This window comes from Rhamphochromis sp. 'chilingali' (genome assembly GCF_963969265.1).
Source record: "Rhamphochromis sp. 'chilingali' genome assembly, chromosome: 15".
Lineage (NCBI taxonomy): Eukaryota > Metazoa > Chordata > Actinopteri > Cichliformes > Cichlidae > Rhamphochromis > Rhamphochromis sp. 'chilingali'.
This window is the reverse complement of record NC_137942.1, coordinates 30226966-30250522: the sequence shown is the minus strand read 5'-3', so window position 1 is coordinate 30250522 and position 23557 is coordinate 30226966. Positions and strand designations below refer to the sequence as shown.

Here is a 23557-nt window from a genome sequence, read left to right as displayed (position 1 = left end):
CACATTTATTATTATTATTATTATTATTGACAATGTTATGAAAGCAAAAACAGTAATTATAATTGTAATTATGTTTAAAAAATAAAATTGTATTCAACATTCTTGTGCACCACTCCAAACCTAATAAAAGGGACTAGTTTCCGTTAAATATTATTTTCAAGCAGCAGAGGGCGCAGTGCTGCAGTCCAGGATTTCAGGTCAAGGGACTGTAGGCAGATTTGTCTGATAAAATAAGATTAGATTTTCTGTTTCTGTCAATTAAAAAACAAAACAAAAAAGACCTTTCACCTACCTTCTTGGTGTGAGAAGTAGTCAACTAATGAGTTACCTGTCTGTGTTCTGCCTCCTGCATGCTCTTGCTTCACATGAGAAAGAGCAAACTTGGGACAGTATCCTAGTCTGAATATCCTGACAGAGGTGGGAGTTGAAGAATGAAAACAGCTTAATGGACTTGCTTTTCTACTGTACATGAGCACTCAAAGCTCTTTATACAACTAGATAAGAATAGATACTGTGTATACTCCCCACATAGAGCCTATTTAATAGGATAAAAAAAGTAATACCAAGAATTAATAATTTAATAACAGTAAAATTAGACATAGGATTGACCTTCACCGGCCTACATCATAAACCCAAGTTTCATGGAAACCAAAACTTCACTGCTGCTTTTCTTCAAATCTACCGCTTGGAATTCTTACACACACACACACACACACACACACACACACACACACACACACACACACACACACACACACACACACACACACACGCACGTGCGCGCACACACACGCACGCACACACTCAGCTGAACATATGCACCATCTAAAGAAATGATCAATATTAATGGTGAGTTATACATCTAAACATCAGCTGCACCATCAGTTCACCGCAACACTTAACATGCTGTGCGAGCATGAGATAGAGAGAGTTGATACTGACTGGTGCAGTGGTGATATGAAGCAAATCTCAATAATCAACACTGTGAAATTCCTGAACCCCGACCCTGCAGCTGACTGCACATAATTTTTAGATGTAAGGTGGCAGCTGAAGGAACCATTTGTTTATCTATCATTCCTAAGAGACTACAGCATTGAATTGGCTATCATGCAGGTCAACCTGTTATAACCCCTTAGCCACACTCAACCTTTAGAACATAATAAAGGTAAGGCACCACTTTACGAGCACACCGACACTACTTTTCCCATTAGGAAAAGTTTTTGTTTTATCCTGCATACTGGTCTATGTAAAAAGGCTAAGCAAAAGTGACAATATAAAAGTCAATTCTTAAGGGTGAAAAATAATTCAGATACAAGCAGCCTTTGCTAGTTTAGTTTTTTTAGATAAGCAAACTAAAAGCAGCAATGGCAAAAACCCAAATGAGGAGCACACCAGTGAATACTAGTACTAGTACTGGTGACATGTGGACAAAACACAAAGACCATCTTATAAACAAGAGTAAAAAGATATAAACACAATCAGTGACAAGCACAAGGGTGGAAAACAATTTGGAAAGACAAGGAAAGTAATACTTAAAAAAACCCCAGGAAAAATACTTAAACATTCAAACCTAGCGTTAGTTTCTATGGACAAGAATCCAGGTGGAGGCTGAAATGGGAGTTATCTTTCAACGAGCTTTATTATTGCAGTCGATACATAAATTCTGAAATACATTAATACTTACATCTTTAAAATAAGCAAATATTTAACCAAGACTCAATCTTAAAATATAGCTTCAGTTTTGTACTAAACTGATTTCCTGTCCTTGCACATAATTTTGCGCCTCTGACTTTTTAATCAAAGAATCTGATATTTTGTAATGCTCATAAGTGGAAAAGCTTGATCCATGTATATATAAACGTAACAGTTTTGCTTTTAGGCTTTCTCTGGGGCCTGTGTTTCTAGACCAGTCTTTATTTTTACATTTGTACTTGCAAAATCCAGTAAAAATATTGAATGCAGCTCTTTTGGAATGGCGTAAGCTCTGCAAGAGAAGATTCAGTACATATGCATTTATCAAGCTTTGACAAGTGCAGAGATCAAAGAGGAGAGGAAACACAGGAAATACATGTGAAGATGAAAACACAGCAAGTGATGGGAGGATGAGAGATTTTCATCAGTGGCAAGCAGGCAGCTCAGTTTTCCTTCCAACCTTAAAATGACCTGAGAGTGGATGGATGGAGATACAGGAAAAAAACAGATAAGTAGAGAGTAGCTAATGGAATTGTAGAGAGAGAGAAAATGAACATACTCACACACACCGATTCCAATCTAGTGAAGACATTCATTGCTTTCAGAATGGCAGAGAAAAGAAGAAACCAAGTGTGTGTCTGTCTTTCAAATTACCATGACAAAACGCTTGCCACCATGTGTTTAGCTTTAGGAGAAGGTATTTTTGTTTGAGTGTGACTTACTCAAATTCTTGCAGAAAGGGTAGTGAGGTCATTGAAAGGTTTTGGAAAGCAAAAGCTTTTTTTTTGCATGGTGCATGGTAGTTCTAGACATTAAATAAAAAAGAAGTCAAACCAACCAAAGTCACATATATACGACAACAAACCTTCCGAGGTCTAAGTCATCAAAGGTGACGACCCTAACCTTAACACATTAAAACATTGATTATTACAGATATAATTATAATTACTTATTGTCAGCAGATTCCCATCCCATCTCCAGACAGCTGACAAGAACCCAGGTAAACAACAACAGCTGGTTATATGCTAATATTAATAAGATTAAGATGTTAGGCTCAAGCAGTGACTTATACAGAAAGGCAAACAAAGACAATCCCAAGTTTTCTTGCTGATGTACTAAAGGAGTTATTAACAAACTTTTCCCACTCCATCTTCTCTACATAGAAGACTTATACTTCCCCATATTTACAGTTGCTTCCACAAACTGTGGACATTGATGCAGGTGATTTGAATCTGAGCACAGTGCTATAAATAATCTCTGACTGCAATAGGATCTGCCTGTCTGTTATGTTTTCTCCCTCTAAATGTTGAAATATTTTAAAAATAATGAGCCTGGTTAGAATATGTAAGTAAGAAGGAAGTAGTAATATTTGTTAAAATGTAGATTGTAAAAGTAAAAAATTGTGAAAAAATATTTTGTAAATAAGGGTAAATATGTTAAGGCTTTAAATAATAATAATAGCAGATCCTCTACCCTCAGGAGGACAGTGAGGCTGCAACTCTAACTCTGAAAACAGAAGCTGTGAGATGGACCTTTAAAAAGGTAAATCCTCACAAAGCTCCAGGACCAGACGGCATCCCAGGCCGGCTACTCAGAGTGTGTGCAGACGAGCTGGCAGAGGTGTTCACCAACATCTTCAACCTCTCCCTGAGGCAGTCAGTGGTCCCCACGTCCCTCAAAGCATCCACCATCATTCCCGTTCCCAAAAAATCAGTGGTCTCCTGTCTGAATGACTACCGTCCTGTTGCACTGACATCCGTCATCATGAAGTGCCTGGAGCGGCTGGTCAAAGGTCGTATCTGCTCCTCCCTCCCTGACACACTGGACCCTCTTCAGTTTGCCTATCGGACAAACAGAGCCACAGAGGATGCCATCGCCCTGGCAACGCACACCACCCTCACTCACCTGGAGAAAGGGAATACATATGCAAGGATGCTCTTCATCGACTACAGCTCGGCATTTAACACCATCATCCCCTCAAAACTTGCCACGAAGCTCGTCAACCTTGGGCTGGGAACACCGATCTGCAGATGGATTCTAAACTTCCTCACAAACAGGCCCCAAGTGGTGAGAGTTGGTAAGCACACCTGGTCCTGTGTTTAGGATCATCACTCATCCTAAACACAGGTACGCCACAGGGTTGTGTGCTTAGCCCCCTCCTATATTCCCTGTTCACACACGACTGTGTTGCTAAACAAGAGTCCAACATCATCATCAAGTTTGCGGATGACACAACCATCATAGGCCTCATCACAGACAACGATGAGACGGCCTATAGAGAGGAGGTGATGGCGCTGTACGAGTGGTGCCTGGAAAATAACCTGACTCTCAACATCAGCAAAACTAGAGAGATGATAGTGGACTACCGGAAACGACCAGTCAGAGAACACCAGCCCATCCACATCAACGGTGTCAAGGTCGAAAGGGTCAGCAGCTTCAAATTCCTTGGAGTCAACATCACTGAGGACTTCTCCTGGACCCTTCACACAGACACTGCTATCAGGAAAGCTCGCCAGCGGCTTTACTTCCTGAGGAGGCTGAGGAAGTTTAGCATGAATGCCAACATCACCTCAAATTTTTACAGATGTGCAATTGAGAGCTTGCTGACGAGCTGCATCACAGTTTGGTACGGACGCTGCTCTGCCAGCAGCCGTAAATCACTACAGAGGGTGGTGAAGGCAGCAGAGCACATCACTGGCACGAGGCTTCCTGCCATTCAGGACATTTATCTCCAGCGATGCCTCCGTAAAGCACACAGCATCATCAAGGACCACAGCCACCCAGCACATCAGCTCTTCTCCTTGTTACCATCTGGCAGACGTTACAGTAGCCTGTCTGCTTGGACTACAAGACTTAAAAACAGTTTTTACCACCAAGCCATAGAACACCTCAACCACAACACTTAAACACACACAACACAGCACTCAGAAGCTACCCTGCAGCTTCACAAGTACTCTGTTTAATCTGCACTGGTCACTCCACTTTATTGTCATTGATATTTATATTTAAAAAAGTGCAATACTGTAATTTTCTGCTGCTCATTCCTGTGCAATATCCCATCTGCCCTCCCGTCATATTTCTTTTCAAGATTTTCTTATTTAATCACTAGTGTACATATATTTATATTTATAGATACATATATATTTAGTCATCTTTTCTCTTTTACCATGTCTCTCTAATATTTGGCTCCTTACTATTTTTCTATTTTCTTTAATATTTTCTTTTCTTTTATTATATTTTCTCCTACTGTATCATGCTGCTGAGTGACTGCTGCTCGTCAAACACATTTCATTGCAATGTTGACCCTGTGCTAACTTGCATATGACAAATAAAACTGAAAACTGCAAACTGAAAACTAACAGTTATTCAACAGCAGACAAATTAGTGTTTTCGCTCTGCCCCAATCACACTGTCTTCCTTTCTTTATTGTCAGATCATCTGTAATATTCAGTGATTTCAGTCTGTTCAGTTCTCCCTGTTTTGTTCAGCTTTGTGAGTGTGTGTTTTGGAGACTTTTGGACTTTTTCAAGGACTCCGTATTCCACCAGAATAAAGTCTGATCTTTTGTTTATCCAGGTTGCTACAAAAGTCTGCATTGGGTCCCACCACAGGGTCTGTGTCACTCCTGTTGGCCTCTGACCAAGCCTCTTGTGTTGTCCTGCCACCTTTGCTGATGCCAAACACTATAGACAAGCTATTAATTAATATTAATTACAATGAATGCCACAACCGCTTTCAGTCAAACACAGTGCATTACTGTGAACTTCCCCATATTTACAGTTGCTTCCACAAACTGTGGACATTGATGCAGGTGATTTGAATCTGAGCACAGTGCTATGAATAATCTCTGACTGCAATAGGATTTGCCTGTCTGTTATGTTTTCTCCCTCTAAATGTTGAAATATTTTCGAAGTAATGAGCCTGCTTAGAATATGTAAGTAAGAAGGAAGTAGTAATATTTGTTAAAATGTAGATCGTAAAAGTAAAAAATTGTGAAAAAATATTTTGTAAATAAGGGTAAATATGTTAAGGCTTTAAATAACAGTTATTCAACAGCAGACAAATTAGTTTTGTCTATCTAAAGCAGTCCTGGGAACATCTTCACTGGAAGTCCTTAGTTTAGCTTGTTTCTTGTGGTTGTAATTTTCAATTTTGGTGACTGATGTCAGCCTACCAACTACATACGTCCCTCCACACTACATCCTAACTGTCATCATATCCTGCCAACCTACTAATCTCTGCACAGGGAGAGCAGTTAGTTAGTTCTTCACCACTTTACCTTCCTTTACTGAGATGAACCAGACAGAAGAAATACTGTTGACTTCAGTAATGTTGGAATGGAAAACTCTGATTAAAGCTCCTCTAATCAAAATGGGATGATGCCAGCAAAAAAAAAAAAAAAAAAACTTTGAAAAATTGGAGTCCTTAAAAGTTTGCAAGTGTTTGCTCTAAGCATCTGTTTTTTCAAAGTCATTTTTTATTAGCCTCAAGTCCCTCAAGTTTTGACAGTTAGGGAATGTAACCATACACATCATACTCATACCACTGTCAATAATGGTGGTTTAGGGGTAATAATTTGGGCTTGTCTTGTAAACAGGACCTGAGCCCTTTGCAGTCACTGAGCTGACTATAAATTCCTCAGTATAGTAAAATATTTTAGAGTCAATGTGAGGTCATGTAACTGCTAAAACCAGACCAAAAATTGGGTCATGCAACAGGACAATAATGTCAAGTGCACCAGCAAACAACAGAATGGCTGAAAATGTAAAAGCTCAAGATGCTCAATATTTTTTAAATGCCTTGGCAGGCTCCAAACGACACATATGCATAAATAATTCTCACAAACCTCAGTTAACTGAAGAAACTGTAAAGTAGTTAAGGCATAGTGAATTGAATGAAGTGATATCTTGATAGAAGATGCATATGGGCAAAATGGTTGAACGACAGTTAATTAGAAATGTTAAATCTGCTAGTTTCTCAAACCAGAAAAAACTAAGCATGCCTGTTTAGCATGTGGCTAAATTACAAATCATAATTTTATGTCTTCGCTAGTGACCTGGTTAAGAGGTTAATCTCAAAAGAACCTATTTGGTCTGTGGATTGTAAGTGGAGCCACTCTACTGTCTCCTTCTCTTTCTATTATTTACACCTTTCCCTTCACAGTCACTCATTGAGCCGGAGCAACCAGAAGGTGCTCATTTGGTATATCTGCACACTCACAAGCACACATACACACTCCTTAATGCATGGCAGCATGCTGTGTCGCATGTCCCCAGGGTGTATGTGTGTGATGGAGAATAGGAAGAAAGTCATTGCCCTACTGATGAACCCACTATGGTTCTCTTCTCTTCCATCACCTTCCCATGTGTGACATATGCAGTGCAATGATAGCAAGCCTGAAACCGTTCCTGTCCATCTTCATTTCCAAAGCAACAGAACAAACTAAAGGAATTTACAGAATTAATGAATTAAACACCTTGTAGGAAGTGCACATGCACACTCACACACCCCCACCCCCACGCACCCACACACACCCCCACACCTTGGGGTCATCACTGATGACCTCATAGGTTTAAACCTGGCTAGCAATTAAACACACTACTTATGAGAAGCTAAATGCATGCAAACACAGAGTTACTGAAATACCAACTATAGTTGGTATTTCAGTAACTCTGTGTTTAACAACAGTAACATACTGTTGCTAGTATGTTCAGTGTATAGTTATTAATTATGTAGTTATAGTTATTATTATTATATAGTTATTATATAGTTATTATATGGTTATTATATAGTTGTTAGTATGTTCAGTCTGGAAAGTGGTTTCTATAGAAACCACTTTTCAGACTTAAACCAACTATTGGATGAGGCTCTATAGAAGTGACACACAGAACCTACAAGCACTTTTGATTTTCTCATTAGCTACATTGGGTAAGATGTTCACTCACCCAAATAACCTACCATGTATGTTAGGACCACAGGAGGAAGCCAGAATCCCATTGGGAAATCCATGCATCTATCTAGGATCTTTCAGTATGTAACCACTGCCAATATGCCACTCAGGGCAATCACACCAGGAAGTTATTTTCAGTTTCATTCATAGTGCTAAATCACAACAACAGTCACATCAAGGCGCTTGATATTGTAAAGTAAAGACCCGACAATAATACAGAGAAACCCGAACAATCAGATGACCCCTTATGAACAAGCACTTTGGCAACAGTGGAAAGGATAAACTCTCTTTTAACAGGAAGAAACCTCCAGCAGAACCAGGCTCAGGGAGGGGCGGCCATCTGCTGCGACCGAGACAGGACAAGAGACAAGCTGTAGTAGAGAGCTAGAGATGAATAATAACAATTGTGGATAGAATACCTTGTATCACAAATATCCACTGTAACCATCAATAATTTGAACAAGAATACAGTTGTGAAATGTGTATTTATTAATTTTTATATACACTTCTGGATGAGAATGAACTTGTTCTCAGTGGAAAAAACAAGCATACTATAAGAGCACAAAAAATTAGGAAGCAGACAAATTCAATTGTGGTGATATAGTTGACCAGACTAATCAGCAGATGAACTTTGTATGGCTTTTATGACTCAATCTGACCTAGATTTGAACCGTTGTTGACCTGCGTTACACTACACAATAGAAACCAGTTAGCATATTTCTGTGAACAAACAAGTTCAACTTGCAGGGGTTACTCCACTTTAATACCCCCTTTACTTTAGTGACATTTAATTATTCCTTGTATTATGATAAACAGGAAAATTTCCCAGTCCTTTGAGTGTGGAATTGTGGTACTTTGCTGTTTATAGTACAGATCTTTAATCATGAAGGTCAGAAATTTTACCCACTATGAAGTTTGGAATTAATTATATGAGGAAAAATTGGGGCAACTGCACATTTGTTTGTGTGTACCCAAATACTCACAGACAACCTTTGTTCAAAATGGTGAGACATAAACCTACATTTAAATTACATTCTGTACCAATAAATGACTCTATAACATATTTTGAAAACAAAAATAATACAAAACCAATCTATAATGCTTCAAATTATTAACATAGAAAATGAACTATTTAAGATCAGTGAAAGAAGAAAAAACAGAGATGGAAACAAACAAAGATGAGAGCAAAATGCTGGCAATATTTTTTGACAGTTTAACTACTCATAGGAAGCATACAACAATGTAAATTTTATTTAACAAGACTATCACCAACTAAAAATATCTACCAAAAGTAAAGTGGATTCATCTGACAAAATGTGATATAAACAAGATTGTTTAGCACAGTGCTTTTAGCTGAATCTCATTAGAGAAATGGGTATTTGATTAAATATGAAAATGTAAATGCATGTTTTTAACACTCGGGACTACAAACTTTCCACAGTTTTAACCATAACATATATGTTATCACTATGGTATCAGTTTTCATCATGTCAGTTCATACTCCAAATGTCATTACATATCAATAAAATTTTTAAAGCAGTGCTTTTTCTCTCTTTAAAAAAAGCAACAACAAAAAAACAAAACAAAAAAGCAAACAGACAGAAACACACAACCATCTCACATGATAGAAAGAAAAAGGACAATTTTTGTTTTTACATGCACACTTCACTTATATGTCTATGTACATAAAAATGCAACCTTTTGAACTCAGTTTGACCCCATTTAGAAGCCATTCAGACCCTCCCAATGTTCAAAGCTTGAAATTTATGAGGCTATAATTGCAGCAAAACCATTTGTCCGTGCGTGTGTGCGTGTGTGTCTCAATCATGTATTTGTCACGGTACTGTGTCTGTGACCCAGTATGTATAATTCTGTTTAAGTTATATTCTTGGATTTGTTGGATATCTTTATTGTTGTCTGTTCGTGTTATATTTATAGTTCTTTAGTTTTCTGTCACTGTGCCTTCCCCGTGTTCCACGTTTAGTTACTCTTGTCTCTGTATTTCGTATTCCCTCTCTTTATAGTCAGTCATGTCTCCATGTCACAGTGCCAAGTCTGCATCTTTGTGAATGTCTCATGTTTCTTCTTTTATTTTGATAGTCCCTCCCCTAGTGTTCAGTGTGTTTAGTTTTACTTCCTCCCTGTCTCATTGTGTTTGAGTAATTCCAGCTGTCCCTTGTTATCCTTGGTGTATTTAATCCTCTGTCTTTCTTTGCCTGTCGTTGGATCATCTGCGTATCTCCACTTGTGGTTCCGTGGTCCAGGTTTCCATCTTCTAGGTTTCATGTTTCAGGTATTCAGGTCTTTAGTTTCTTTGTACTTGTTTTTTAGTTGCTTCCCAGTTTAGGTTTGGTTAGTTTAATCTTTATTGCTTTCTGCTTTTGTTTATATTTTTCTCTGCTGCAAATAAAGCCACGCTTTCAGTTAATTCCTTCTTCAGTGCATTGATCTGTAAATGTATGCCACCATGTGTGTGGAGAGTTGTCTGTAAGTCAAGGGTTCATTAACTATGAGCTCACACTCACAGGTTCATACTGTCCTTTAAGCTCAGTACATGCCACCAGTAATTATGCTTGAAGTACTCAGGCCTATAAGAACTATAGCTATAAGTACCTTATATTAAAGCTTTGTAATAAACAAACAAACAAACCCCCCCCCCCGCCGAAAATAAAAATCCAAACAAAATGTTATGTGAAACTGGGAATAGTTCATGATTCACCTAGCAGCACCCACTACCAGAAAGGAGCTAGCTGAAGTAGTTAGCTACAAAAAACAAACAAACAAACAAAACCAAACAAAAAAACCCCTCACTATATAGGAGCTACTGGAGAATTTGATATCTAACTAATCCCGGATATTAAAGGTAATTTGGATTAGCATTGAGCCTGCACATCTCTGGATCCCCATATAGTGTCCTTCATAAACTGTATCCTACCATGCAAAATGAAAAATGTATGCTCACATAAGTGAAAGAAAGATGTACCCTTTCGCCATCTTACAATGCTGTGATTGCAGCCATTCCCAAAATTTCTGTGAATGGTACTCATGACCATTGATCAGTGGTCTCTGATCAGTGGTTGTTGATCAGTGGTCATGAGAATTTGCATAATTATGATGAAGGAACTGACCTCCCAGCCCATTGTTCCTTCAGTGGGCTGGTTTCAGTCATTATAAAAATGTATTGTTTATAAGGTTGGTGAAACCTGCAGTCAGCTGAGACTAAAGAAGTCACTTGGATGAGTGATGAAATGTTTCTTCCACTGAAAACGTTCAGGTGAATAGAATTAACTTTTGAAGAAGTTAAAGAAATGTTTAGGGGAAAATTATGAAAACTTTATTTCCACAGAGCCATTATGACATTATATGACTCTATATAATCAAAGGTAATGCCACAAACATCATACCATCATTGTATATATTCAGATGGAAATTTAAAACGTATTTCAGAGTGGATTCAAAGCATTGTACTGTTTTTTTTTTTTTTTTTTTTTTTTTTTTTTAGCAAAAATCACACATGCAAAAAGACTTTTCAGCCATTATTATCTATGCATGCTTACACATTTATTTACACAGTCACAAATCTGATCAGAAACTTTGGCTACACATTTGCAGATTCCTCTACAAATTCACAAATCTCTGTATAGATTCACAAATCTATTGACCAATTTTCACAACAACCCTCCACTCAGGCTGAAATACACATATGCAGATTGAGATATACACACAGAATCCCAATAATAGCCTCCTTAAAATTCAGCTTTATTTCTGCTATTACTGAGTAACCAAACATTTGCTTTTATTTACATTTTTGTTTTTCAACAGTGAACCAAAAGATAAAATTTGATTTAGTTTACTTTCAATTATACACACACACACACACACACACACACACACACACACACACACACACACACACACACACACACACACACACACACACACACACACACACACACACACACCGTTTCCATAGTTATAGAGACCAATACAATAATTGGGCCTAAGATATTCTATATAACAGAAGGGATACAGAAAGTGTCTTTATATAAATTCACTTTCATTAAGTAGAATTGTGATATTTCAGCAGTGTTTTATTTTGGCTGCTTTAAAACTCTTGCAGCAGAAACTGAAAACTTGCAGTCTGCAGATGCACACATAAATGTGGAAAAAAGGACACAAAAAAAATCTATTTTTGCAGCTATTTAAGATTAAAAGTATGGTTTGTAAGGTTAGGCATCAGAAGAGTACATCTGATATTTATTTATTTTTTCTTCTGTGATGCTTAAAATTATATTTTTATCAGCAGTCGGGTAAAAACTAAAACAGGCTTAAAATGAGTGAATGGCTTACTTGCAAAGTGGCCAAAAACAGAGCTCCAAATGACGGCTAATGTTCCTGACAAAATTACTAATTGATATTCACTGGAAGCTAGTGACTAGCTGTGATAGACTTCGGAAATGCAAACTTTATTTACACAAAAAAAATGAGATCAATGAGATGGGACTTTTTGGCCGACATCATCTTCATCTTTAAATGTTTCTCCTATTTATACAGTGACAGTCAGAAGAAGTTTTACTGTATTTGGTAGATACAGTAGTAGTGCTCTTTAACAGTATTTTATCTTATTAAAGTGTTAGGCTTAATGTGATGGAAATAAATTGCCAGTGCCTAAAGTAGTTGTAACAAGAGCAGCAGCTGATCAACAGTACCTGCCCACTGCCCACTCTCTGAACCTGTTTTGTGTAGGAAAGCTGACCCCAGGCTGAACTAGTTGGTAGGGGGTAGGAGCAAAGGTCAGGGTTGAATGCCAGGTCCCTCTATGCCTCTGCAGAGGCATAGAGTTGAAGGCCAGGTCACTGTTGAGTATTCATTATATGTGTGGGCAGAGCCTCCTGCTGGACAAAAATGACTGCAACATTCTTTACTTCTGTTAGTCTGTAATCATATCTGGTTATAATGTTTATTATTATCTTTATTGAGCAAAATATTGCTTAGAATTTGATTCAAAAGAACAAGTGATTTTAGTATATTCTAAATCTCCAAATATATGCTTACAAATATTTTTACTGTTACTACCTGACGACTATATCATTAAATATATTGTTAAAAAAAATTATCTTTGCAATCAGGATGGGATTTGTTGGGAGGAACAAGGAAAAAAGAAAAGACCCCCATGGCTGCATAGTAAAATTATTGGTAATGCTGTTTACCAGGTGGTAATTTGTTTTACCACCTGGTTGTATTTGTAATTACAACAAACAATTTTTGGAAATAAGAAAGAAATACAATTAAAAATATATATCAATCAATAGAATTATACAGATAAATAAATAAATACATTAAAAACACTAGAATTGTGGCTTATTCCAGGATTTACTGTTCTTTCATTGGTTATATGTAGAAACTCAATATGGGTAATTTTTGTTTTAGAGCAACTGATTTTAATATCAACATCAGCAGGCTGACTGTAGAACTGGTATGTGCTTGTTGATTAACACCAAGTGTATTTAATACAAATATACTTTGAGCTTTTAAGACCTCCATATCAGCAGTGGAATATTTGTTTTCTTGAAAAACCTGAATAAATTGCACAATTAAATTTAAAAAAGAAGAAATGTTCCAAATTTTCTAGCAAAAATTTATGGTTCAGGCTTCACAGGGTTAAGGAAAATTGTAATGGGATGTAAAAAAATACAATACCACTGGGTGTTAGATAGGTCTGGGTTTGATCTGTTAAATAAAGGTAATTTAAAAATGTAAAACTTTTTTCGTTATGTACATTTACTTATTTATTTTTCAAGTTAAAGTTTTGCAATTATAGACGCTGCCCATAAAAATCCCAAATTTTACTTTAGTTAATCTGGACTAGTTTCAGACTGGAAGTCATTTTGTTGAGCAGCAGTCATTTCTTTAGTTATTTACAGCATGTCTTTGCTGTTTTGAGTTTCTGCTTTGAAGTTAAGACCATCCATCCATCCTGTTTTTGACTCCTCTGTGTAACTTATCCAGCGTGTTCTTGGTCTGGGGTGTCCATCCATTGGGCCATGTCTGGAACACCTCACGTCCAGGTCCCAGTTCTACAAATCTTTTAACATTTTATTTTGGTACAATCATTAGAGTTAATGAGCTCAGCCATCATCCATCCATTTGTCCGGCTGGTTTTATATGAATTAACACTTGTTAGACTTTTTTGTTTAAGGTTTCATATTGTGATAATAGTATATTTTAATATTGTGTGTGTGCATACATTTAATCCAGTCTTGGTATTTGACCATTTACTGACCTTGCTGATGTTTGACTGCTGAGAAACTCTTGTCTCTGTTACCTTGGTAACATAGTGACCCCAGACTGACCCTTGGACTGGTCACTGTAGCTGCTGTTACTTTTCTCAGGGCCAGAAGAGAGAGAGAGAGTGTGTGTGCGCGTGTGTGTCAGATGTCCACCGGTAACTACCATTTTGCTGGTCAATGTGTGTATGTGAGGGAACAGATAAGGAAACAAGTACCACTGATGCAGTAAAAGCTTGAATACACGGAGATTAAATCAGTGCCTTCAAATACAGATTATTTGTCATTTCCACCTATTTGTTGTTGCCAAGATGTCTGCTCTGTTAAGCGGAGTAGAAGTATCCATAGGCTCACTCTATAGGATCAAGAGACTTAAATTCAATCTCTAAAGCAACAGCACAACCACAGCAGGAGCCATTTAACTTTTTCAGTATATGAATGTTAAGGAAACAGGCAGCTTGCTTCAAGATAAAAAGACTGATCCTATTTCGTTGTCTTTGTGGAAGCATGTCTTGATATAAAAAGTGGAACTGTAGGATGTGGAAGTGTGGGAAGTGTGGGAGCAAAATGAACAGAGAAGGTCAAACAGAGATAGTGAGACAAACGGGAAGTCAGCAGGTCAGAGGTCAGAGAAGAGCCTCTTTATGTGTATATATGTTAAGGAGGAGTGTGGCCTGGCACCTTTGCCCTCTGGACTTCTCTCTCTAATAGAGAGAGTGACTAAATACACATTGAGTCAATATGGACTTGGTCAGTGACTCTATATGTCTTTCCCACTGTTGCTGATGAATTTTGAATAAAAAAAACTAAACTAAATGATTAGTCAGTTATTCTGTCACCAGATGGGATCAGGAAATAACACAAACACGTTCAAGTATCTTCAGTTTAACTTCATTTGTTTTCTCAATAGCTGATGCATGTAAGTGTCTGTGCATTGCACCCATGCATTATATGGGCACAGTTTTATTTAAGTGTGCTAGCACTACTGGAAAGCTTAACAACATTATTTAGTCTAAATATGGTCACTTCTGACTCAGAGGAACCAAGTGGCAGTTTTCAAAACACTAATGCTGAGACTTCTGATTCCAGAAACCAGCAGGGGCTGGCTGGTAAAATGGACTGGTACCTACATTGTGCATTTTTATTCAATTTTAACATCGAACCCTTTAAAGCCTAAAACAATTGCCTGAAAATTAAATTTTTTTGAAAATGAAATGTTTTTTGAATCTTCTGACAATCTAAAATATGTATATATATTTGAATTGTGTCATATTCGCTACATTTAGCATATTTCTGTGCAATTTTACAATGTATTGTGCAATTTATTTAGTTTTTATAGGGGGAAAGTCACAATGCTGATGTAAAAGTCTAAAAACAACCCCACAAAAATTTTGTGTATGAAATATGACACACCAGGCGTTAAGGGGGTTCCCATTTACACTCTCAAATTCACAGAGTGCTTTTAGCTATACCTAAGCACTTTTATCCAACATTTCCAGACATTCACATGCTGATGGATACATTGTGGCAGCTTTGAGCAGACCAACAATTCTTTGACACATCGACAAGAGGAACCAAGGACCTTCCGATTTACAGATGACCCGCTTTACCACCTGAGCCACAACTGCCCCAGCTGGTGCTAAACCTCCCAGCAGGCAGGCAGGTTTGGCTCATAACCTGCCAGATTTTGGACAGGTTGGCAGAATCTGGCCTCCTTCCAAGGACATCCACCATAGTAGGTTAATTGGTGATTCTAAATTTTTCAAAGTGGTGAATGTGAGTGTGAATGATGGTGTCTCTAAGTTGGCCTTGTAATAGACCATTAAACTGTTCTGGCTACCAACTTTCTGTGACAGCTGGGACTGACTCCAGCTAGCTCCTCATAGTACCATATCACCACAATAGAGCACTTCGCTTTTAGACTGCAGGCTTATATTTGTGGGTCAGAGGGTATTTAAAAGTAGAACAGGAGGTAGAGGTTTAGCTTTCAGACCCCTCTTTTGTGGAACCAGCTCTCAGGTTGGATTCAGACACTCTCTGTACTTTTAAGATGAGGTTTAAAACTTTTAGTTATGCTTGAATGGGCCGAGACTGCTGGGAGCTTTCCATTAGGAACTGAGCATTTCTTGTTTGTTCACTTATGTTGTTTATGGATTTATTATTAGAGAGAGCAGACAGCTGTGCAAAGATCAGTTGTGATAAAGAAATGTTGTGAGCTAGCCTGAAAAGGCAACATGGAAATATACGCACTGTAGAACATTTAACAGCTGTGTCCACATGTTACTTGGCGAATTAACACTGACGTGTGTTACAGATGTATTTTCTTTTTTGTGAGTGGTAGTAAAATATCATAATATCAATATCATGTAGTATTCTGGGGTTTTGGCTAGTTTTGCATTAGCTATTAGTTATTGCTATTAGTGCAGGTGCTTGCAAAGAGCTGAAGTTCTGTTAGCAGCACAATGCCTCATAAGAACCATTTGTGGTGGTTCAAAAAAGTACAATGAATAAGATGAATTCTTGCACCTCTGACAGAAAGGAAACAAGCTAATATCTGGTTGGTTGTCTCACTGGTTGACTTAATCCATGACACACTATAAAGAGGTTGTTGTTGCAACTACATGACAATAAGTTATGATAAAAAGCACATTTAATGTATTCATTATTAGATATTTAAGATTATTACTGCATATACTGAAAACAAAAAATATATTTTGTGGCTAACAAGTTTTTGGATTTCCAGCAAATCTTGTTGCGCTATTCTTTTTTGAACAAGAATTAGATGCGTTGTTTTTAAATTACATTTCAGGATTTCACAACATAACTAACAGAAGGTTTCTAACCATTAAGGTTTTCATTATGTTCTTCTGATAATATGGCGTTACCTACATATTACCTGTACTTTATTTATATAGTGCCAAATGACAACAGTTGCTTCAAGATTGTTTTTAAAATAAATACCGACTGCAAATCCAAATCAAATTTAACTGTAATAGCTATGAGGGACCACAGGCACCCCTTTTTCTTTTCTTTTCTTTTTTTTTTTTTGTTTTAAACTCGGCAACAAAAAGCCAACAAGTTTGGCAAATTAAGTGTGTTGTTATGGAAACAAGATGATAGACTTTGTTTTGCTGTCACATTTCCCTCCCTCAAAATGAGAAAAATTCACATGTGAGCTCAGTGTAATGGTGTAATTTTATTCTTGTCTTTTCCATCTGTGTTCACCACTTTACAAAGACAATTTTTTAAAGGGAATATGTAATTTACTGACAGCAGTGGTGATGAGAGGAAGAAGAGAGTAATGATGGAGAAGAGAAAAATAGAGAAGGGGAGAGGGAAAAAGAAGAAAGGGTGAAGGAGGTGTAAGCACAGCAGATGGATGATGCTACTGGACAGTATTTCATGTCCGACTGTGCTGACTGCTGCTGCGCTCACAGCAGGGTGTGTGCATGTGTACTTGCTTATCTTGTGCTTCAAATGGGAAATGGTACATGTGCATGTGGGAGAGCGAGCACACGCGTTATCCTTAGGTTACAAAATCTGAACGTAGTGTGTGTGTCCGCTGTGAGAGTAATTCAGCCCAATTAATTGGTTTGAGATTGAAAATGAGATGAGAACACAGCTGAGCTCATCCCCCCTGCTTTTACTCCATCCCTGTCTGCTCAACCCCCTTTTCCTCTCTCCCCTGTGTGTTTCTTTTTTTAAATCATTCTGGCATTCATTTCACTCATTTAAACCCTTTAGATTTAAATACATTTATCATGGTATGTATTTTGTGTAACACACAGCACTGGTAACCAACTTTTATAAACACACACACACACACACACACACACACACACACACACAGTTACTGACATTACAGATATTTTGCAAAAGAAAAACAATGAGGACAAAAAAATAAATAAATAAATAAATAAAAGGCCTTGCATGCAGAGAGAAATGTGACAAGTAGAAATGATAAGAGTAATATCTCGGTGAGACTTGAGGGTTTAACAACGACCTTTTCAGAAAAATGAGTTAGGCCAGTTTAACCCTGATGTATTGGCTTAGTGTGTGTGAGTGCGTTGTGTGTGGCGCTCAGTCTCCCTGTCTCTCTGCAGGGTGACACACAGAATGCCGATTGGTCCTCGGTCTGTTGAGCAACTCAATTATGCCTCTTAATATCACTAACACCATGAGACCTCAAACAGCGAGCCTATTAACACTACACATAGTAATGTTTCCATTAGTTCAGAGGACATCATATAGACTTACTTTCACTTCCTGTAGACTTAGATTAACCAGAATGCTGCTACTGGCAATGCTGCTCCTTTTTAGTGTAAAGAAGTGTAATTAATAATATTAGTTTAATAACATTACCCATTTTGTAGTATTATCACTTTTTGCACAATATAAGTGGCCATGTAATTGCTTGAACTTTTAAAATGTAAACACTTAAACCTTTTTAGTGTTTGCACAAAAAGTACAACAATATAGTGCATAGTTTCAGTGTAATTCAATGTAACCAGCTCCAGGAGTCCATCCCTCACCCTGAGGAGAGTCCCCAATTTCACATCCACATTAAACAGACTCATGTACAAATGAAGACCATTAAATCATGTTAAAACATTACATTCAAGCTCAAGTACTAAATTCTGTTCTGTGGAAGGAAATAAGGTACAGTTGGAGTCTAGCTTTAGCTTAATCATCAGAATATGAATGTTGCTTTTGCTGCATAAATGCTTGTCTGTGTGGTTCTGGTCAAAGGGTCACACAGAAGGAATGGGTAGAAGATGTTGGGGCAGTGGAGGAGGAATTTTTGTGGAGGAGGATCGATGGGTGGATCACATGGAGAGAAGGTTGAAAGGGAGGAAAAGTGGAAGGAGGTGAAGGAATATAGGAACAAGATGAGGAATAAATCAGACCCTGTGTGAGTGTGTCCGTTTCTGCCCGTCTCGCGCTCTGTGTGTGTGTGCATGAATGTTTAGGAACTTGGGAACACATTTAACAAGATATGACAAAAACACAAAGCCTAAATTTACTTATGTACTCAAATGAATAGAAAAGTCACATGTGTAGCTCTTTTCTTAAACAAGTTCTCTTTTCTAAAATGTATACTGTGGCTACCTTAGAGCTCTGTCTCATAAATATCTGTTTTTGTTTAGATTTTGTGGATCGTCTCAAAATTACCAGTGAACAGTTAACTATTCTATAATATTTGTGAAGCAGCTGTGGAGACTGAATAGTTCATTATCTGCAGTATTTAATACCATCAAAAGACTATGAGAATGTGGAGAAATTGCTGTGTATGTAGTTAAAAAAAAAAAAAAAAAAAAAAAAAAAAAATTCACTGCATAGGTCAGAAATGCTTCCAGAAATCATGCCTGTGAGTGCAAGTCATTGTGCCATCAGCACTGAATGAGTTGTAACCAGGCACAAAGAAGCAGCTGTATGTGAAGGTGAAACAAGCTCATAAAAAGGACTGAGGAAAGGTGGAAACCTGTTCTGTGGTCAGACAAATCTAAATTGGATGCTTAACTGGCAAAACAAACAAACCAAAAAACAACAACAACCAAAACACATTATCAGGCCCATCTTATCTTACAGGCCTCATAGTACCATATCACCCAAATATAGCACTTCGCTCTCACACTGCAGGCTTACTTGTGGTTGTTAGAGTATTTCAAAGTGGAACGAGAGGCAGACCTTTCAGTTTTTAGGCTTCTCTTCTGTGGAACCAGCTTCCAGTTTGGATTTGGGAGACAGAAACCCTCTCTACTTTTAAGATAAGGGTTAAAAGTTTCCCCTTTGATAAAGCATATGAATCCTTGTTTACTTGTTCTACAATAAGTCTAGGCTGCTGTGGGAGAATTTTTAGCTGATTTTATTGTCTCTTTCCATTAATATGAAACTACCATAATATTAGAGGTTGTTTATTTCTTTGTAAGTGCGAAAACTTACAAATTCAGCAAAGGATCAAATAATTAATCTTGATAACCCCAGGCCACACATTCCTTGGCTAGTTAATGTCCATTTGACAACCAGCTGTCAACCATCTGAGTGCTTGCTGAAGGTGTCATGAGCTGTGTGCAGGCAGGAATGGTGGACCCCATGTGCAGAAGCAAAAACGTGAACTCAAACATACCTAAACTGAGAATACCAAAATAAACTTACACATGCAGCCAGACAGAACACACAGCATAGGCTGAGGGAAATCACAACACTGACAAAGGAAAACACAGGCCTTAAATAAACAGAGGGAGCAATCAGGGAATGGGAGACAGGAAGGAAACACAGCTGGGACAAATCAGGGCTAACGAGAGAAAGGAAGCAAAACCAGATACATTAACATGAGACACGGACTTTCAAAGTAAAACAGGAAACATAACACAGAGACGCGGACTTCACAAGGAGATACAGCTGACAGGGGAGACAGAGCAACTATGGAACACAGAGACATAAACCAATAGACCGAGAACTCTAACAAAGAAACCAAAAGACTAGAAATGATAAATAATATAAAAAAACAAAGTTCAATAATAATGTAAAACCGAAAACTCTAACAGAAGGTTGTTGGCAGACACTATGAAATTCACTGCTAAAGCTGTATTCAATGGAAAGGAAAATGGAAGACACAGAAATACACAATTTTGAGTGGACCTTAGTTGTTGTATCCAGAACCCAGAAGGAAATAAATTAAACACGAAGACAAACACACAAAAGAAAATAAAACAAAATCTCTCACTTTCCAGTTTAGGTTTGAAATTCTGATTTGTTTAAACTACAAGTTAACCTATATTAGTTCCTTAAGGGGTTAACCTGGATTTATTATAGCTGCTGTTCTCTATCTCTGATCAACATGAGTCGACTAAAATAAATGACCCAATATAAAATACACTTACTGTCATCTTAGCTATTAGTGTGTTCAACAGCTTATTTAGTAAAGAACACAAGGGAATAGCATGCTATCTAACAGCAACAAAAAACAATTTGACTCACCAAATCCTCATTTTAGTCGAGCAAAACATATTTTATCTGCAAAGGCTGAAAATTGGACACTATCACCCTCAAAGATTTCAAATAAAAATGCATCTAGTCCCAACTTAGTATGTTGATTAATTTTTTTCCCTCCCTTAAGTTTTTTTTTGCTATTTATGCTCGTAGAATATCCTGCTCACTCTCGTCCACTGTTGTTTTTTTAGCCAGCGAATGTCACTGTGGTTCCAATGGTTGGCTACCACTAATAAGTTTCACAAAGGAACAATAAAACAAAAACAAAAGTACAAAATAACAACAACTATGAAACTATAACTACTAAAACTTACTTAAAACATACTTGAAGGACAGCTTGCATTTTCTTTATCAAGATATTTTGAAGAAGTGATTAGAGACACTAAATCTTAATTAAGGTATTAAATAATGTAAATAAGTGGGAAGGAAAAACTCCCTTTTAACAGGAAGAAACCTCTCAAGGAGCAAAACCAGGATCAAGGAGGGCCAGCCATCTACCACAATTGGTTGTGGGTGAGGGAAGCAAGACTGGACAAAGATGTGCTGGAAGAGAGCCTGATTATGTATAAATGTATACGTGTATGTTTATGTATATGTATTATTATTATTAAATAATGATTAAATAAAAAACAAATGAATAAATGCAGAGTGGTACATATATACATAGTGAGTGAGTAATGGGTGGATTTTGTGCTATGAAATCAGTTATTTAAGTGATCGTATGTGACAAAATGTATTTTAAATTTGATTCTGGATTTAACAGGAATCCAATGAAGAGAAGTCAGTAGACATATGCTCTCTCTTTCTAGTCTCTGTCAGTGTTCTTGCTGCAGCAAAAGCAAAGAAAATATGTATCTGGAGACAGATAGATATGTATACTTACTTGCCCCCATACTGTGCCAAGTCACTGGTGTGTACGATTTTGCATGATTCTCACAGTGTGAAAAATGTCCCTTGTGTCTGAATCGGAGAATTATCACGAAGGAAATGACCTTTCTGACACTTCACCTTTGACCTCTGCTGTGAACCCTGAGAGGGGGGACTATGCCGGATAAGCCTGTTCCCAGAAAGACAGTTACAGCACAGCAGGAGGCAAAAATACTCTCTCTCTCTCTCTCTCTCTCTCTCTCTCTCTCTCTCTCTCTCTCTCTCTCTCACACACACACACAAGGAAAATACCATTAAATAGCTTTGTGAGCATAAATACAGATACATAGTCCATATGAAAACACATAGTATTTTTTTTTACAGTATCAACAATCCTGGGAACTGCTGCAGGAACAAAAATGAAAAATTGACTTATTTCCCTTTGCTGCCTTACTGTGTGTTTGTTGTTAAAATAGCCTAGCCTCAGAGCAATACGGTCTATAACAGTAATGATTAGGGCTGCTTCAAATATTAAAGCTGGAGAAAGTAGCCATAAGAAGGAGAAGATGTCTGGATTGCTTGGATAGTGACACAACCAAGTAAGGTCAACCAATCAAGATGCAATTGAGGTACCGATGCTCAGCTTTAATTCAAGGAGTTTAACAAAAGTATTCCTTTAATGTTTTCAGAAATTATGACCATTTTTATACATATCCTATTTTCAGAGGATGAAAATAATTGCACGATTGATGCCCCTGATCTCCCCTGATTTCCATGCAACAACGATTGAGTTTTTTTTAGCAAGGTGAGTAACTAAATAAATTTTATTTATATAGCGCATTAAAAATGAATTAATAATAATAATAAAAAAATCACAATTCACAGCAGTTCATACTAAACATATTTACACTATTCACACACAACAAGCCACAGTTCCAGGGATCAGCTACCTCAAAAAGCCTGACAAAATGGTATGAGTATTTAGATTTAAAGACAATCACCACTCTTTAGTCAGTTGAGAGATCATTCCAGAGTGACAACAAAAGCATGACACTCTTTCAGGTACGATCAAGAGTGATTGGGAAGCAGACCTTAATGATAGTGTGTGGATGCAGCGTGTCTATATGCAGGTGCAAGGCCATTTGTGGTTTAAATACAAATAGCTTCACTTTATACTGGATACTGTAATGCATAGGGAGCCAGTGCACAGCTGTAGTAACACAAACTGTCTTTTCTGTTTTGTCCCATTCAGTAATCAGGTTGCAGCAATTTAGACTAACTGTAAATGAGCAAGACAAGATTTAATAACTTCAGTCTACAGTGCATTATAGTAGTGCAGTCTAGATGTACCAAAAACAAGCACAACACCTTCTGGATCTGATAGATTTAAACAAATGTTTTAGTTTGGAGATTGTTCTCAGTTGGGATAACCTGCTCTTGACTACAACATGGGTTTGTTTGTCATATTTCAAATTTTAGTCAAAGATTATCCTTAAGTTTTCACCAGGGATAAGATAAGATAAGATAAGATACCTTTATTAGTCCCACAAGGGGAAATTTCATGTTAAGGCTGCCGACCTATTGCACGCAATGGCGGCGCCATCTTACCCTCGACCATACATACATTACACAAAAACATCAAATGGGGAAGACAGGTCAGAGAGGTATAACAATGGAAAATGCACCACATGATGAAAGATAAGGAGAAAAAAAAACCTCCCCCCAGACTGAGCTCCAATAGGGGGATCAGTTTGAGAACAGAAAAAAA

At 37.5% G+C, this 23557-nt stretch overlaps 1 protein-coding gene across 1 annotated transcript in view; it reads left to right on the top strand.

Moving 5' to 3' along the window:
• Nucleotides 1-3624: 3624 nt before the first annotated feature.
• Nucleotides 3625-23557, top strand: part of LOC308411803 (uncharacterized protein) — a gene marked incomplete at its 5' end in the record, with an annotated part of 63021 nt that continues 43088 nt past the window's right edge. The window contains 2 exons of the mRNA XM_080905829.1: nucleotides 3625-3769; nucleotides 3892-4118. Coding sequence (XP_080761955.1) covers nucleotides 3625-3769; nucleotides 3892-4118 — 372 coding nt within the window. The remainder of the gene's footprint in view (nucleotides 3770-3891; nucleotides 4119-23557) is intronic.